The sequence below is a fragment of the Vipera berus genome (genome assembly GCF_964194415.1).
Source record: "Vipera berus genome assembly, chromosome: 12".
Taxonomy (NCBI): Eukaryota; Metazoa; Chordata; class Lepidosauria; order Squamata; family Viperidae; genus Vipera; species Vipera berus.
Genome location: NC_138215.1, coordinates 2,667,541 through 2,684,863, shown reverse-complemented (window position 1 = coordinate 2,684,863; position 17,323 = coordinate 2,667,541). Strand labels below are relative to the sequence as shown.

At 46.0% G+C, this 17,323-nt stretch overlaps 1 protein-coding gene across 1 annotated transcript in view; it reads right to left on the bottom strand.

The window, feature by feature from the left end:
- Nucleotides 1-309: 309 nt before the first annotated feature.
- The window catches only part of LOC308673379 (NADPH oxidase 5-like), a gene marked incomplete at its 5' end in the record, with an annotated part of 62,386 nt that continues 45,372 nt past the window's right edge, over nucleotides 310-17,323 (bottom strand). The window contains 9 exons of the mRNA XM_081337003.1: nucleotides 310-565; nucleotides 1,696-1,862; nucleotides 4,719-4,818; nucleotides 6,561-6,630; nucleotides 7,596-7,720; nucleotides 8,756-8,800; nucleotides 9,004-9,129; nucleotides 14,972-15,105; nucleotides 15,537-15,699. Coding sequence (XP_081193129.1) covers nucleotides 434-565; nucleotides 1,696-1,862; nucleotides 4,719-4,818; nucleotides 6,561-6,630; nucleotides 7,596-7,720; nucleotides 8,756-8,800; nucleotides 9,004-9,129; nucleotides 14,972-15,105; nucleotides 15,537-15,699 — 1,062 coding nt within the window. The 3' untranslated portion in view covers nucleotides 310-433. The remainder of the gene's footprint in view (nucleotides 566-1,695; nucleotides 1,863-4,718; nucleotides 4,819-6,560; nucleotides 6,631-7,595; nucleotides 7,721-8,755; nucleotides 8,801-9,003; nucleotides 9,130-14,971; nucleotides 15,106-15,536; nucleotides 15,700-17,323) is intronic.

The following is a 17,323-nucleotide window of genomic DNA, read 5'->3' as shown; positions in this document are numbered from 1 at the left end:
TTGTTCATAAAGCATCAGACTTTTAATGCTTTTGTTGCTATTATTCTACATTTATTTTTATTCCCACATGTTACTTTACTTGCTGCCTTGTATGGAGTTATTTAAAGGAAAAGATACTTGTATTAAATAAGCAAGCAAGCAAAGAGATTCTTACCAACTCCATAGAAACGTACATATTTCCATCATTGTCATTGTCATCATGTAATATAATAATTATATATGATAATGATTTTTATTTAACACCATAAAACAACATCTGCCTGTCCCAGGTCCTTGGGAAGAACTTGATAGGGTGAATAAAAATGCCAAATCCAGTCTAAACATTGGGCTGACTACGCAACTTACTATAATGACAAAGGGACGAAAACAAGAGAATATTTGAGTTCATTAAAAGGAACCTATTAAAAACAAGCCAGACTGGTCCATCTTGCAGCTAGAAGTTTTCCCTGAAGAAGGGAACGCTGAACTGTTCACAGTGAGCTTTGACGACCTTGGCAAGAGCTGGAGAGCCACAAAAGAAAACCTGGACTTTTCCTTTGTCTTCTTTGTCAATTTTCTGAAAGAGCTGAGAAAGAGAGAAAAAGCCATCAGCAGCTGCAATGCACTGTCTCTTTCTGCCTTCTTTCTGATAGCAATTGACACATTGTGGTGGTATTCCAATTGACCGCTAAAGGTAAAGGTAAAGGTTCCCCCGCACATGCATGCTAGTCGTTTCCAACTCTAGGGGCCAGTGCTCATCTCCGTTTCAAAGCCGAAGAGCCAGCGCTTGTCTGAGGACATCTCCGTGGTCATGACTAGACAGCAAAGGTGCACGGAACGCTGTTACCTTCCCACTGTAGTGGTCCCTATTTTTCTACTTGCATTTTTACATGCTTTTGAACTGCTAGGTTGGCAGAAGCTGGGACGAGTAACAGGCGCTTACTCTGTTACGTGGCACTCAGCATTCGACCCGCCAAACTGCCAACCTTCTGATCGACAAGCTCAGCATCCTAACCCACTGAGCCACCACGTCCCTTAATTGACCGCTAAGCCTGCCTATAAGTCTATATATCTCCTCTTTCTCAGTAAGAGCTCAGAAAGGCTCTGTCAAATCCTCCAGCCAGCTGTTTTAATTCTCAAATTCCTGATGCTCAAGATTGGACTTTTTATCTCCATCAATCTGTCTTGGGAAAGCAACTCCATCTGAAGACATAAAACTTCTCTTTTCTGCTTAAAGCTTCTAGTAGCCATTATTCCATTTTGTCAGGGCACAGTTTCAGTTTGTTGATCCTCATTCCAAGATCGGACTCAGCTGACTTGTCCAAGGGAGGGAAAAAAATCCAGATAGCTTAAGCAACTCCATCTGAAACTAGAACTGACCTCTCTCTGTCCTTGGACTATGGATAGTAGGAACTGGTGCCAGATGTGTAGGCCTCACAGTCTTGTGGATTGCTATACTAATCTTTCTTACTGCTTGCTCAAGGGTATAAAGATGCTTGCTGTTGCTTATTGGTTGGGAAGACTTTATCTTGTCTTGCCCCTGTGTTGCTTGTCTTTAAGTGCTTTTGTCCAGACATCCAGAGAGTGGTCTCTGGCCATAAAACCAACTGCAGGAAAGACTTTCTCTAATGCAAGATACAATCTGGACTGATGCAATCTGGACTGAGCTACAGAATGACTACATGTTTTTAGGTGTGATTTAGAGGAAAAACCCACCTCTTTCCAGTCTGGCCTCCCAGGCTTTGTTCTTGTCCTGAGGCCTGTGATTGAGTCTTTCTTCTCTTTTTTTGCTAGTAGATCCAAGGCCATCTGCAGGCCAGCAGCCTTCATGTCACTCTTGTTAAGTGCTGAGGTCATGTACAAATGCATCTCCAGGAAACGGGCTGGGAATTGGAAAACCAGATAGATTTAGCAGACCATAACATGGCCCCCTTGAACTTAATGTCTTCAGCATTGATGAAATGTATCAACAAGATTACATATAAAACCTATTTACCTAATCCTAAAAGGGAAAACAACTTAAGAAAAATGGAAAACTCTGAAAAATATGATTATAAAAGCCCAGCGCAGTACAATACCACTGAAAAAAAACAAAAACTCCAAGAAGAAACCAGAATGGTTGCACAAAGATCTCTAATAAACTGAAAGACAAAAGGGACAAGCACAAAAAAATGGAAAAGGGGATACATAACTGAGGCAGAATATCAGAACATAGCCTGAATCTGCAAAAAATAAAGTCAGGAATGCAAAGGTTCAGAATGTACAAAGACTTGCAACAAAAGTCAAATATAATAAAAAAGGTTTCTGTCAACATATAAATAAGAAAAAAGTCAAGGAAACAGTAGGTCCACTTAAGAGAGAAGATGGCTGTAAGGACTTGCTTCAAAACCTCTTCCCAAGAAAGCAGAACTCTTGGATTGGAGTCATCCCCAAAGGAACTTTTATTAGGAGAAGTTGACAGCAGGCATAGAAGGCAGGATCTGAGGGTTTCCTCCTCAAATCAATAGGTTAAAGGAGCAGCTAGCAAACCCCACCCCAACAGTCCATCCGGTCAGTTCAAATGGGCCAATCCCCAGGTGTTAAGTCGGCTGTGGGAATAGGGCTGATAAGACTCCATTCCCAAGGCTGTGAAAACACTGTTGGATCTTCGCACCTCTCCTTCCATTGTGAGAGATAAGCCAGATGGCCAGAGGAACATTTTTTTTCTCACCCCAGGCTGGTATCAAAGGGGAGACAGTTCAAAGAGCAAGCAGAGAGAGGAAGCGGAGAGGATACATTGTAGTGGCAAAGTGAAGGAAGGAAATAAGATGTGAAATCCCCAAAGCTTTCCCCCTCCCCCCAGGAGTATGACGGAACCTGCAGAAAGGAAAGAATAGAGGCAACCAACAAAAATCCCCCCCCCAGCAAAGAAACAGGTTCTGACAATGGCAACGAAGTAACAGGCAGCAGAGAGAAAGCAAAACTGCTTAACTCGTGCTTTGCATGAGCCTTAATGCAAAAAGAAACTATAGCCCAACCTACCCCAAACCTAACCATAAAAGACAGACTAGAATTAAAAATTAAAATGGTTGGAGAACACCTATCTGATCTTGATGAATATAAATCACCTGGATCTGATGGATTACATTCCAGAGTTCTGAAGGAGCTGGAAGATGTTATCTCAGAACCATTGCACCATAGATGAGGGAATTGAAGGGGAACTCATCAGATTTGCAGATGACACTGGCAGGAATAACCAACACCCCAAAAGACAAGCTTAGGATCCAAAAAGATCTTGACAATGGGCCCTATCCAACAAAATGAAATTTAATGTGGAGAAAAGCAAGGTTTTACACTTAGGTAGGAAAAAAGGTACAAGTACAGATTAGGCAAAACCTGGCTCAAAAACAGTAACCGTGAGAGAGATCTTGGAGTCCTTCTGGATGATCACTTAAATATGGGTCAGCAGTGTGCGGCGGCAGCAGCCAAAAAAGCAAATGCAATCCTTGGTTGTATAAATAGAGGCATAGAATCAAAATCATGTGAAGTATTAGTACCACTTTATAAAAACTTAGTAAGACCACCTCTGGAATACTGCATCCAGTTTTGGTCAGCACATTACAAGAAAGATGTTGAGACTTTGGAAAAACTGAAGAGAAGATGTTTAAAGGCCTCGTGACGAAAACATGAAGAACGGTTACAGGATTCAGGTTTGGCTAGTCTAGAGAAAAAAAGGACTAGGAGGGACATGATCACAGTATTCCAGGATTTGAGAGGCTGCCACAAAGAAGAGGGGGGTCAGATTCTTTTCCAAAGCACCAGAAGGCAGGGCAGGAAACAATGGTTGGAAACTGATCAAGGAGAGAAGCAACCTGGAATTAAGGAGAAATTTCCTGACAGTGAGGACAATCAACCAGTGGAACAGCTTGCTTCCAGACGTTGCAGGTGCTTCATCAATGGAAGTTTTTAAGAAAAAACTGGACAGTCACTTATCTGAAATAGTATTGGATCTCCTGCTTGAGCGGGGGGGGGGACTAGAACAGGCATCCCCAACCTGTGGACTGTGGCTTACTACCAGGCTGTGGCCTACTGGCCCCTGGTTCGCATGAGTGGCTCACCGGTGCATGTGTGTGCTTGCGCTCGCGCAGCCCCACTTGCACTCATATCGTGGCCATTTGTGTCCCGATGCGGACGTGTGGCCCCATGCGTGCTAGTAATGGGTGTTGGTGTGTGTGCACACGTGTATGCATTCACCCGCCCCCCCACAAGCCATCCCTTCTTTCTCCCCTCTCCCCCGCTCCTTTTGGCCACCAACCCCCAAAGGTTGGGGAACTCTGAATTGGAAGATCTCCAAGGTCCCTTCCAGCTCTATTCTGATTGATTGATTGATTGATTGATTGATTGAGACAATATTTCCATTCCTGTAGAAAAGCTCTGGGGAGGAGGGCAAAAAGCACTTGCAAAAAGCACCTGCGCATCTGTGCTGAAATTGAAGATGAGAAGGAGAGGAGGGGTGTCACCCACGAGTCCCTCATTCCCCTTGTTTGATATAAAGTTCAAAAAGAGAAGGCTTGCCTAAAGGGAAGAGGGGGTATTTCATATTGCATCGGGTTATCCTGGAAAGAAAAAATGGAATAAAACTGTTTCTGTTTGGATTTTGTCACGGCCTCAATTCTGCCCGGTCTCAAAGCTGCAGAAGCCTACCAAAGGGCCCAGTTTGGGATGGGGGCGGACAAAGACGAGGAGGAAGGAGGACCCACCCTTCGGTTCTTCACTCTCTTGCATGGCTTCCAGTTGGGTGAGCAGGCTGACGAACCACTCAAAGGATTTTTGGTCTCGATTGATCCAAATAAAGTCCACCTGGAGAAAAGAAAGTACAGGTAGTCCCCGTATAATGGCTGCCTTTTTCTAGCGACCATTCGCAGTTATGATGGTAACTTTAGGAACAATTTTCTCATTTACAACTTTCACAGATCTGTGAAGTAAAGGAAAACTGAAAGAAGGTTGTAAGCACAGGAGCAGTTTCTCTTAGCAACCAGTTTGCTTCACAACCAAGTGGCCATCCCAATTGGGGTTGCTACAATTTTGTTTATTTACAAATGTATGTACCACTGTATTTTCAAAATATCTTTTCCTAAGCCAGCTTTTGAACAGTATTTAAAAAATGAACCAGCTGTTACAATCAATTAAAACTATTAGAGCAGCCACTGGATAATAGAGATAAAGTATTTAGAAAATCACTGCACTGTAGCTGAAAAACCTTAGAAGTCAGGGAAGAGTAGAAAGATCTTCAATGGGCACCAAAAAGTGCTCACAGTGGACACTAAGCAAGGAGGACTTTCTAGATCTAGGGGTTGTTGTACAATCATCCCTCAGCATTTGGTGAACGGCCCATCATATTAGGTTTTAATACCTCCTTATGTGACTGGATACTTGACCTCCTTATTGATAGGCCCCAGTTTGTGCAAGTTGGAAGAAAACTTTCCAGTTCCCCACAGGGCTGTGTTTTGACTCTGTTACTGTTCACCCACGACTGCTGTGCCAAGTCTGTCATGAATCATATTGTGAAGTATGCAGATGACACGGCAGTGGTGGGTCTTATCTGGGATGACAGTGAAGATGCTTATAGGGAAGACACGAAGGCTTTGGTGGACTGGTGCAATAAAAATAACCTGGTTTTGAATGCTAATAAAACAAAGGAGATCATTGTAGATTTCAGAAAGAGCCGGCATAGTCACTCTCCACTTTGTATCGAGGCTGCAGCTGTGGAGGTGGTCAAGTACCTGGGGTTGCAGATCACTAACAATCGTACTTGGTCTCTTCATACAGCATCTTTAGTGAAGCGTGCAAACCAGCGTCTGCATTTCCTGTGTCGGCTGAGGAGAGCACATCTTTCTCCTTCTGTCCTGGGCACTTTTTACAGAGGCACAATGGACAGTGTTGTAACAAACTGCATCACTGTCTGGCTTGGTGGTAGCAGTGCCTTAGATAGAAGGTCCATTCAGAGAGTGCTGAGGACAGCCGAGAAGATTATAGGAAGCTCGCTTCCCATTATTCAGGACGCTGCTTACAAGCGCTTGTATGTGCTCAGAGCGCGAAGCACACCCACTTCACGGTCTGCTGCTGTTGCTTCTCTCTGGGAGGAGGTTTCCAAGTATTTCCAGCAGGACTACCAGATTCTGTAACAGCTTTGTTCCTTATGCCTTATTCCTTATGTCTTGTGAATTCGTGGGATTCTTTTTTTTGCCATGTATATGTATACGTTCGAACTAGACACTGATGTTTCTCTGTGTCATATATGTGTGTGTATGTGGGTATATGCATAATGGTATTTTTTGAGAGATGAATGCAACAAAATTTCATGTTAATGTATGCTGATTAGGGTACATTTAAAGTGACAGTAAAGTTTTTATCCCATCCCATCATATCCTGAAAAGCTTGTCCTCTCTCATCTGGAAAGGATCAAGGGCCTCCAATAGTGAGGTTAGGATTCCAATAAGGGTGTTCTAGAAGGCACATTCCTTCAGGCACAATGGCTTCAAGGGTTTTGCAACTACAGATACTATTTTGAGGGAATTCCAAGCTACCGCCGGGCATCTCACCTTCTGAAGTTTCATATTCTCATCCAAAGAATTACTGTGGCTGCAGGAGGCTTGTTTTTGCATACGATGCCTGGGAAGAGAAATGAGGAAAGAAAGAAAAGAAAGAAAGAAAGAAAGAAAGAAAGAAAGAAAGAAAGAAAGAAAGAAAGAAAGAAAGAAAGAAAGAAAGAAAGAAAGAAAGAAAGAAAGAAAGAAAGAAAGAAGAAAGAGAAAGACCAAATGCACAGATACAGAATAGGTGAAACTTGACTTAATAGCAAAAACTCCAAGAGGAATCTTGGAGTCCAAATGGACAATCACTTTTGCTGCAGACGCCAAAAAAGGTCAATGCAATCCTAGGCTGCATTAACCGAAGGATAGAATCAAGATCACATGAAGCATTAGTACCCCTTTATAAAACCTTGGTAAGGCCACCCTTGGAATATTGCATCCAGTTTTGGTCACCATATTGTAAAAAAGATGTTGAGACTCTGGAAAGAGCACAGAGAAGAACAACAAAGGTGATTAGGGGGTTGAAGGCTAAAGCATACAAAGAACAGTTGCAGGAATTGGGTATGTATATTCTAGTGAAAAGAAGGTGACTAATAGCAGAGTTCCAATATTTGAGGGGCTGCCACAAAGAAGAGGGGCAGGGAGAATAACTCTGTTAGTCTGTTAATAAATGCTTTCAATATGTTTTTGTTCAGCTGCTATTAAATGCCTGTTTACTTAATACGGTAGCCTGAAAATTTAATCCCAATTGTTTAAAAGTGCTGCTATTTTTAAAATTTATATTAAGCATGTTTGGAAAAGCAGCCTGTAGGCTTTCAGTTAAAACCAAAAAAGTTAAGCAAAACAAAGAGCTCTTGTGAAAACAACATCCTGGTACAGCCCTCAAAGTGCTTTTTCAAAAGGCAACTGGACTTTGTTTTCTCTCTCTCTTTGTTTTAGGGAAAAAAACCAAGTCCAGTTGTCTTTTGAAAAAAGCACCTGACCTGGATGCCTGAGACTCTCCACAGAGACACAGCATTTGGCCCTCGTCTCTTGCAGACCAACCTGAACATGATGCTTTGCAGAATGGAGGCAAAAGGGGTGATCCCTATTCCTGCCGCGATCAACACTGCATGCTCCGAAGAGAAGATCTGGCGCGTGGAAGAGCCGTAGGGACCATCAATATAACACTGAAGAGAGGAGGGGAAAAGGATCTGCCGTGTTTCGACCCTGGGCTTGGCAAGGATGGGTTGTTCCCTTACAACGTATCCTTGAAGCCAGAGTTCTGCGTGTAGGGCAGACTTTACAGAGTCAAACACACTACAAGTCTTTTTAATACTCATCTGGAGACACAGATTCCACACGCACGCACGCGTGCACACCCACACACCAACACACACACATACACACACACACAGTTTGTGTTGTAAGTTCTTTAATTCATGACACTGGGCAAGCAGGCATGACAAAATCACAGGAATCCCCCTGATTTGGCAGAGATGATACCACTGGAAAAAAAGGTTTCCCGGGGTTCTCACTCCAAATAGAGGACGAAACTAATTCCCATTGTTCAGCCAAACCAGCCTGTGACCTCTGGTTGGCCAGACAACTGTTTTTCGTTCTGCCAGAGGTTGTTTTGGTAGCAGGATAGAAACGAACTGATGAAATCCCACGGGAATAACATATTTAGAACACGGCAGCTGCTAGGGTGATCACTATCTTGACTAGATCTCTACCAGGGGATTTCAACAGTTTACACCAGCCCCAGGGAGTCACAGAACATGTCTAGGTTACACAAAGGAATATTGTGCTATTTGATTCGTGAAAAGGGACATGTTTCCTAGTCCTCAGCATTACATTCTTGCTGAGTTTACAGCCTTTTGCAAAGAAGCTTGAACATTTGCAAGACATTTGTACGGAGCTACCTTTTTAATGAGACAAATGTTGCAGAAAACTATAATCTTCCATCAGTTGCGTTTTTTCCAGACATTGAAGGGACTGGCTCCCTCTTTCCATTTCAAATCCCACCTCTTTTACCCATAAATGTCTACAACTCCTGTCCCTAAGGGCACTCTTTTTGAATTGCAACCACAACCCAAATATCAGAACCACCTCCTGGTACACAGTTGCCCCTCATTCCTTGCCAGGCCATCAGTCTGAGGATGCACCTTCTCGGGGACGGAGAGAATTCCACTTGAACAGGTGCTTAGTGACGGAAAGCTTACCTTGATGTTACAGAACCTATGATTCTTGGTGGGCCTCCTAGGAACCTGATAAAAAACATTATTATGTTAGTATTAGATATATATTGGGTAGAACACAAGTTGATGCCTTTTAGTCAATGCCTCGGGGCTTTGGCTTCTACTTTGAAATAGAAAACAAGCAATTGTCTGCTTAAAATCTTCCTTTGGGACTCTCATAACTTTATGTGAGAAAGTAGGCAAAAATTATCCTCCCTGGTTTATATGCTCACCTCTTCAGGCTCATCTGTTACAGTGACGGTGCAGTCCTGGATGGGTGTGTACGATACCACTTGGATCATCTCATCCTTAGTGGTTGCCAGCGGCAGGTCCAAGTCAGAGGAGCAAAAGAGACACTTCTGAAAAAGAGTTTATAGAGATACTCCAGTGACCTGCAGAGGCCAGTAGTGCTGCAGTAGTGCCATTTCTACACAGGGGTATCTATAGCAAGCTGAGATTTCTTCAAAATAACATCTGGTGTTTGACACCATGACACAACCTCCCCACTACTTCAGATACACAGATCCCTCTGCCCCAAAGGCAGCCAGCCCGTGTTCTGCGAGGTGTGTAGTTCCTGTAGTTCATGTGGTGGCACAAAAAGCAGTTCATGTTACTGACTTTGCCCCAAGCCATCTCCTGATAGGACGAGGGAGCGGTGCAATCCTGACAGTTTTCATCTGGGACAAATTAAGAGCTGCCATTGGGGCTGCAGTTCCTTCTTCCACTTCCATCTGCCACAGTTGTAGGGATCGATCACATGTTCTCCTTAACACTACACATAATGCCCGAGTTACAAGCAAAGTTACACAACCCCCTAGTGTTTATGAGTTACAAGTGGAATGGGCAGGCTCCATTACATTCGTAATTCAAGGACTACCTGAACAGTGAAGCAGGGTTGGCCAACAGGAGTCTCTTTCCTCCATCAGAAACTGTTACAGCTGTGATGTCAATTTAACAATCACATGGAAACAAAAAAAAGTCTTTACGCCATCATTGAAGTTGCACTGCTATTGATCTGCCTAGCAACATTGATGTGGCATCTTCCTTTTTGATGCAGCACTTTCACAAGTGTTAAATTTTTGCTGGTCATTGAACAAATAAATGTTATTTAACAGAAGAGTGAGAGATGAACTCACGAGAGATCGATGGGTCGTTAAGGTGCTTCCAAATAAAAGACATCTCACGAGAGATCGATGGGTCGTTAAGGTGCTTCCAAGTAAAAGAGGCAGGATGCAGAGATGCAATCATTGTGAAGCTTTATTCATCGATAGATTATATAGAAAGAGCTATATGGCATGGAGGCATCCATGCTTGTATGATAGAGAGAGAATGCATGCAAGAGAGAAAGCAAAGACTAGAACAAAGAGCAGCCCCTGAGCAGAGGTATTTATGGGGGGTCTCAGCCCCTCCCTAACCATAAAACACTCTCTCCAATGGAGCTGCAGGGGCCTAGGACCCCTGACTCATCAGTGGAAGCAAAGAAGCCTCTTTGCTTCCATCTGATGACCTTTTTGGGTAACTGCCAATGGCTGGCACAAAACATCTAACAATTCCCCTTCTTGCCAGCCAATGACAGGGACCAGTGAATGTGTGTGAGGGGGCGAGCAGGTGTCATAGACATGTATAAAAACGTTCAGAAGACCAAACACAAACGCTTACACAGAAGGTTGTGCCGGTCAATGGGAGCAGGTTTGGTGAACAGATCAGCTATCTGGTCAGCTGTGTTACAATGCTCGACACGTATAAAACCCTCTTTGGCAAGCTGCCTGACATTTTTATAGCGTATGTCTATGTGGCGAGACCTAGAGCCTACTGCATAAGCCCCCGAGATTGCAATTGCGGCTGTGTTATCCTCTTGAATTTGGATGGGCAGAGGAGGAGATGCCCAGATGCTCGTTATCAGATCATTGAACCAAATCAAATCATTGGCCGTGTCTGACAGGCTGGCATATTCAGCCTCGGCCGTGGAGCAAGAAACAAATTTTTGCTGCCTAACATGCCAATGGACAGGGCAGCCATTTAGCAATATGAGGAAACCAGAGGTGAGGAAACCAGAGGTGCTCCGTCTACTTTTGGAGTCGCCAGCCCAGTCTGCGTCTGAGTAAGCGGAGAGCTGTGCCGTCTTCCCCTTCTCTGGTTCCAGCACAAGGAGATCATCGGTCGTGCCCCTGAGATATCTAAGTACCCTCTTAACAGCAGTCCAGTGGAATTCCTTTGGGTGACCCACATGCCTGGACAATAGATTCACAGCTAAAGCTATGTCAGGCCTGCTCCAATTGCTGATATATAGCAAGGAGCCAGTCACAGATCTGTAAAGCGTATTATCTGTGAACTCAGGACCGTCCTTGTGAGTGTAATTGAAGTAGTCACTTTGCATCGGGCTATGCGTTGGGTTGGATTCTGTCATTTTGCATTTGGCCAATAACTCCTCTATCTTTTCTTTCTGAGATAGAGCGAACCCCCCCTTAGTGGCCAAGATGTGCACACCCAAGTACTTGTCAACCCTGCCCAAAGATTTCAGGGTAAACTTTTCTTCCAGGGCCTTGGCAAATTCATCACACCCTTCTTTGTCAGGCCCTACATATAGTAGGTCGTCCACATAAACTAACACCCGTTCTGTGGTACCCTTGGAGTTGCGTGTGAAAACACATTCATCTGCATGGGATGCAGTGAAACCAACTCGTTGTAAATTTTTTCTAAGGCAGTCATACCATAATTTCCCCGACTGCTTGAGGCCATATAACCCTTTGTGGAGCAACCATGTATTTTCCCCTTCTTGCTGGTAGCCAGGAGGGGCCCTCACGTAGATCTGCCAGTCCAAGTTGGCGTGGAGGTAAGCCGTCTGGATGTCAAATTGGAAGACTTCCTCCCCCAGAGCAGCTGCAGTCACGAGGGCGGTCTTGACGCTCTCTGCCCGGACAGTTGGAGAGTAGGTCTCCCCATAGTCCTCCATGTAGCGTTGGGCGAATCCCTGAGCTACCAAACGGGCCTTATACAGGTAGAGGCCATTGGCAAGTGGTTTTGCTTTGTAAACCCACCTTGTGCCAATGACTTTTCTCTCCTTTGGTGGTTGCTGAGGTGTGAAGACCTTGAGTTGTTTCAGGCTCTGCATTTCCTTCTCCATCGCGAGCTGCCATTTCTCCTGTTCTTCGATGGGCAGCTCCTGGATGTCAGAGAAGGACTTTGGGGTGGCCACAACGCTGTTGACAGACGCGATGTGCCCAATGTCAATTCTCTTTGGTGGGATGCCTTTGTTGGACCGCTTTGACCTCCTTACCTTCTGCCACTCATTGCCTTTTTCTTCCGCGTGTTTCTGAGGTGTCGCTGGGGAACTGGACGGCTCATCCTCCCCATCTGAACCAGGTGGGATGACATCTTCGTCTTGTTCCACACTTTCGTCGGTGGCAGGGTATGTGGACGTTTCAGGTGATGTCGTAGTCGGTGTGCCCTTGCTGGGACGGTTGATATATGGGCTCAGATCATTGGAGTGAATCTGGGCCCAATTGGAGTCCTCTTCGAAGGAGGCAGATTGGGAAGTCACAATCCTGCCCCCTTCTCCCAGGAAACGGTAGGCCTTGGAGCCAGGAGCGTAGGCCAAGAACCTCAGTCTCTGGGAGACAGATCTCCCCTTCTTCCGCAGCTGCTTGGGGATGTGGACCCATGCGTAGGACCCAAACACACGTAAATGTCCAAGATTTGGTTTCCTACCGTGAACTAGGAAATATGGGGTCTGGTTCACAACACTGCTCCAGGTGCGGTTTAAGGTGTAATTGGCGTATTTCACCGCTTCTGCCCAGTATGATTCTGCGACCCCAGCATCTGCAATCAGACTACGCATCATAGTTTGTAGGATTCCATTTCTTTTCTCTGCCACGCCATTCTGAGCTGGAGTGAAAGGCGCGGTAAGAAAATGGCAGATGCCCTTACGCTTTACCCAGTCCTGGAATTTTTGGGACATGAACTCAGCCCTGCGGTCGCTCTGCAGTTGTGCGATCTTGGTTTTATACTGGGTCTCTACAAAGTTGTAGAGTGATTTTATGGTGTCAAAGGCTTCAGATTTTTCTGTGAAGATATACATGTGGCCGTACCGTGAAAAATCATCAACGGCAGTGAGAAAATACTGACTTTTCCCTAGGGATGGTGTGAAAGGCCCAACCAAATCAACATGTACTAGTTGGTACGGGTATTGGGCCTTACGCAGTGACACTTTTGGAATGGGCGCAGCCTTCCTCTTTGACCTCTTACAGATTGCACAGTCCAGGAATACCTCACAATCTTTGAGCTGGACTCCCTCAGCAAACTCTCCCATCTTTTTAACTACAGGGAAGCTTGCATGACCTAATCTTCGGTGTGAGAGATGGGCACACTTATCGTGGAGTGGCTTCCCCACTGACACCCTCTTGGCATTGGTTGCCTTGAGCGGTGCTTCAGGTGACAGCTGAGGTTCGGATTTCTTATCCACACTGCCTTGCTGTGGGGGCTTGGATGCAACCGCTTCGGCCTTGCGCTCGTTAAACAGCCTTGGGGCTGGCTGTGGGGCCCCTTCTGAGGTGGGTGGGTTCTCAGGGGAGAAATATGGCAAACCATTTATGATGGCAATATTTCCAATGACCCTCTGGTTCCGGGTGACATGACCTCCCCCTTTGCGAAATAGAACTTCCACCCTGTCATCGTCACATAATTTGGTAATGCTTAATAGGTTGTTGGCAATGGAGGGCGCATGTAAGACACCTTCAACTTTTCCCAGGCCGGGTACAGAAACAGTGCCCTCCCCACCAACCAAAGCCTTATCACCGTTTGCCACATTGACAGATGAGTTAATTTTCTTTAACCTTTTAAAACCTTGTTTCATGTTGGTAATGTGAGATGAAGCTCCAGAGTCCAATAACCATAAGTCAGTGGGGCTATCAGCCTTTGTGGTGGGGGTACAAGTAGACACAAAATTGCCTTTGGCAGTACTCTTGGCCCCGCCACGCCCCCTTCCTTGTCCCTTGCCCCTACCTTGATTGGGACCACGCTTGGGACCTTGTTGATAATGGGGGCAGTCCTTCTTGAGGTGCCCCTCAGAGCCACAGATGAAACACTTGAGTAGAGCATTAACCTGCTCTGAGTTGCGGTGTCGTCTGCTGGCTGGCTGGGTGGTGACTCTGGTGTATTCTCCAGCATCTCTTCGTCTCCTATCTTCCTCAATGAGTCTGCCTTCGAGATAGGACAGAGCCATGGCTTCATCCCTGTCCCCTTCTAGTGAAATAATAAAATTGCTCCAATTTTTGTCCAGGGAAGCCAGGATGACAGCGACCATGTTCTCTTCAGGTACATGGTAGTTTCTGGACATCAGTTGCGCCCTGAGCGATTTTAATTTTCCAAGATGTTCTGCCATGCTGGCCCCAAACCTGAGTCTTGTGTTGTAAAACTCAGTTGTGAGTCTGGTGAGGGAATCAATGCTGTTGCTGTTGAATAAATTGTATAATAACCGCCAAACTGTGCTAGCTGTGAGCCCATCTGGAATGCTAGGGAACAAGTTGTCATCCATTGAACTCATCAGAGTGGTGAAAGCTTGTCTGTGACGCCACTCTTCTCGTGATCCCCAAGGGAGAGGTGGTGGGTTCAGCACCATCTCAAGAGTCCCATCCTTTAATAGACATACCTGCACATTTCTATTCCAACTGTGGTAGTTCTCCCCCCCAATTTTCAGTTTTTCAAAGTCATGTGGTAATGGGGACGCAGGTACAAATGAATTCTTGTCTGTTTTATCTTGATTTGAAAAAATCTGAGAGGTTTCCATTGAAATGAAAGGTAAAGGAACCCCTCTAGTGGTTGTTGGTGGTATTTTTCTCTGATTTTCGGATGGCCCCTTATCAGGGTTGAAAGGCCCGTACTGGGCATGCTCGGGAAACATGTGATCGGGGGTTGGGCGTTGCCCAAGATTGCCAGCCGGCATTTGGATTTGAAAAAACTCTGGAAATCCTTCCTGGAGCCTCCCCGGCCCTGGATTGCCCCAAAGATGCTGTGGATTGCCTTGAGAAGCCCATCGCTGGTCCTGAAAACCTTGGGAATGGCTAAAGCCGATGCTGGAGGAGGGGGCCAACCCCCCCAGAAGGCCATCTGTTAAGGAGAGCGTCTGGGCGGCGGCGAAAGGAAAATTGGGGGTCCCGGGGAAAGGGTCGGGGGCCTTGGAGGGTAATGAGGGAGGCTGGTTACCCCCGATGTTGGAGCTGCAGTCTTTTTGGCTTCGAGGGCCGCAACCAGGACCTGGATGGCTTTTTCGAGCCCTGCTGTATCTGTATCAGCCTCGGCTGAACAGTCTTTATTGCCATCATAGGTCTTGAGGGTTTCTGGTGGGGAGAGCCCAGGGGTTTGCATGTTGCTACGGCTGGATGCCAGGGATTGCTGGGCCTCCAGGCTTAATTGAGGCCTATCTTTATTAGAACATGTGGGCGCACTGGGGGCTGCCATCTTGTTTCCGGTTTCAGGCCATGCGGTCTCCCTGGGGGCAGCCATCTTGTTTCCGGTTGCCCCAGGAAGCTGTAGGTCACAGTTTGGTGGGGTGGAATTTCACGCCGAAAGCCCTGGGGTCCCGGGGTCACTCAGGGTGGAGGGCGCCATATTAGGGGGCCTCGTGGTCGCTGAGGGGGGGCTTACCTGGCGTCCAGAGTCCCTCTGTGTTGATGGCCCTCGTGGAGAGGCTTGTGGGGTCTTTTGTACTGCAAGGAATTTTAGGAGCAGTTCCTTGCATTCCTGTGTAGACATTTGGTCCACGCGGTGCCTGTGTTGGGCCCGGACCGCTTCTGCTGCATCTGTGCAGTCTTGGGCGGATTGTAAAACTTCCATGCTTCCCTCTGTGGCGTGCAGTAGTAGGGAGGTATGCGAAGGGGTCCCCGGTGCCCCGATGGATCCTCTGGGGAGATGGAAGCCATCTGTGCTCTCACCTGGAGCGGAGTTTGCTTCAGGGACTGTAGGCAGGGCTGCTGATCTTGATTGAAGACTCCTGGTCACAATCTGGGATCTCCTGCCATCCATTTTAAATGGGTTTGTGCTCATCTTGCAATAGCCGCTGGCTTGGAAGTGTTCCCTTCAACCATACTCTTGCTACCAACTTGTAAGATGAACTCACGAGAGATCGATGGGTCGTTAAGGTGCTTCCAAGTAAAAGAGGCAGGATGCAGAGATGCAATCATTGTGAAGCTTTATTCATCGATAGATTATATAGAAAGAGCTATATGGCATGGAGGCATCCATGCTTGTATGATAGAGAGAGAATGCATGCAAGAGAGAAAGCAAAGACGAGAACAAAGAGCAGCCCCTGAGCAGAGGTATTTATGGGGGGTCTCAGCCCCTCCCTAACCATAAAACACTCTCTCCAATGGGGATGCAGGGACCTAGGACCCCTGACTCATCAGTGGAAGCAAAGAAACCTCTTTGCTTCCATCTGATGACCTTTTTGGGTAACTGCCAATGGCTGGCACAAAACATCTAACAAAGAGTGCTAACCAATGTTACTTAGGAACCGAATAAGCCTGAACTGTATTTTGGGAAGCACCAAAGTATTGATCTCCCCTGATCTTTGAGAGACAGCAAGCAGTGTTGTAATAACGATAGCTAATCTAGCAAGCAGGTGAAAATAAAACAGCTTTATCGCCACCTGGGAGTGAGAGGATGCAGTCAGCAGCCAGGTATCTGGAGGTGCATGGAACCAGGAAGCAATTCATCAGATCAGAGACGGGACAGTTATGCCGTAAGACCGAGGATTGAATTGTTTGGGCTCTCTACCAGTCCACCTCACTGTCTTCTCCATGAACCCAGGCTCAGCTCAGTCAACTCTACTGGGACCAGCATATAAGCTGGTATGCGGGAATGTGTCTTTTCTTACAAATTTTGAAACAAATCTTTTCTTTTTCCTGAATTTTAGCGTTTTTGTGTAAGACTAGCTATCTTTTTCAAAACTGATAGTCTCAATCCGATTAGAGGAGAAAGCCAGGGCCACGTCCTTAAGCCAATTCCCATGAAAGACAGGTCTCACGAAAGCACCAGGCATCATATCAGTGCAGCAGCACGAGGCTAAATGGCCATGGAGCACAGAGTCCAGAAAGGAGGGGACACACAGGGCAACCAAAAGCAAGCCTAGAAGCCAAGCAAATCCTGGCCTCTGGTCATGTTGTCGTCAGGGTTGCGACCAAAGTGGACGAGCAGGGATTCTGTCAGCAACAGAAGAAAGCACCATTTCAACAAAGCCAGATAAAATAAGAAGTTAGGCAGCTTCCTGTGTGAGACGAGGACAAGAGGATGACTCCAACCGGTGCCTATGTCCTTAAAACAGTGAGGCGTCTCCAAACCACCATTGGGTGATGTATGGATAAGCCCCACATTCTGCACACGAATCACAAAAGGGAGGGTGCTGGGCAGGCAGGAGGGCTTTGCAGCAGCAGTGAGTCTCTCAGAATCCCACCTCGGACCCTCTTCCACACACAGAGCATCGTCACTCAGCGAGCCATTCATTTATTCCTCTTGAAATTTGTGCTTTAATGTTTTTTTCAAAAACGGGGAAATTTCTAA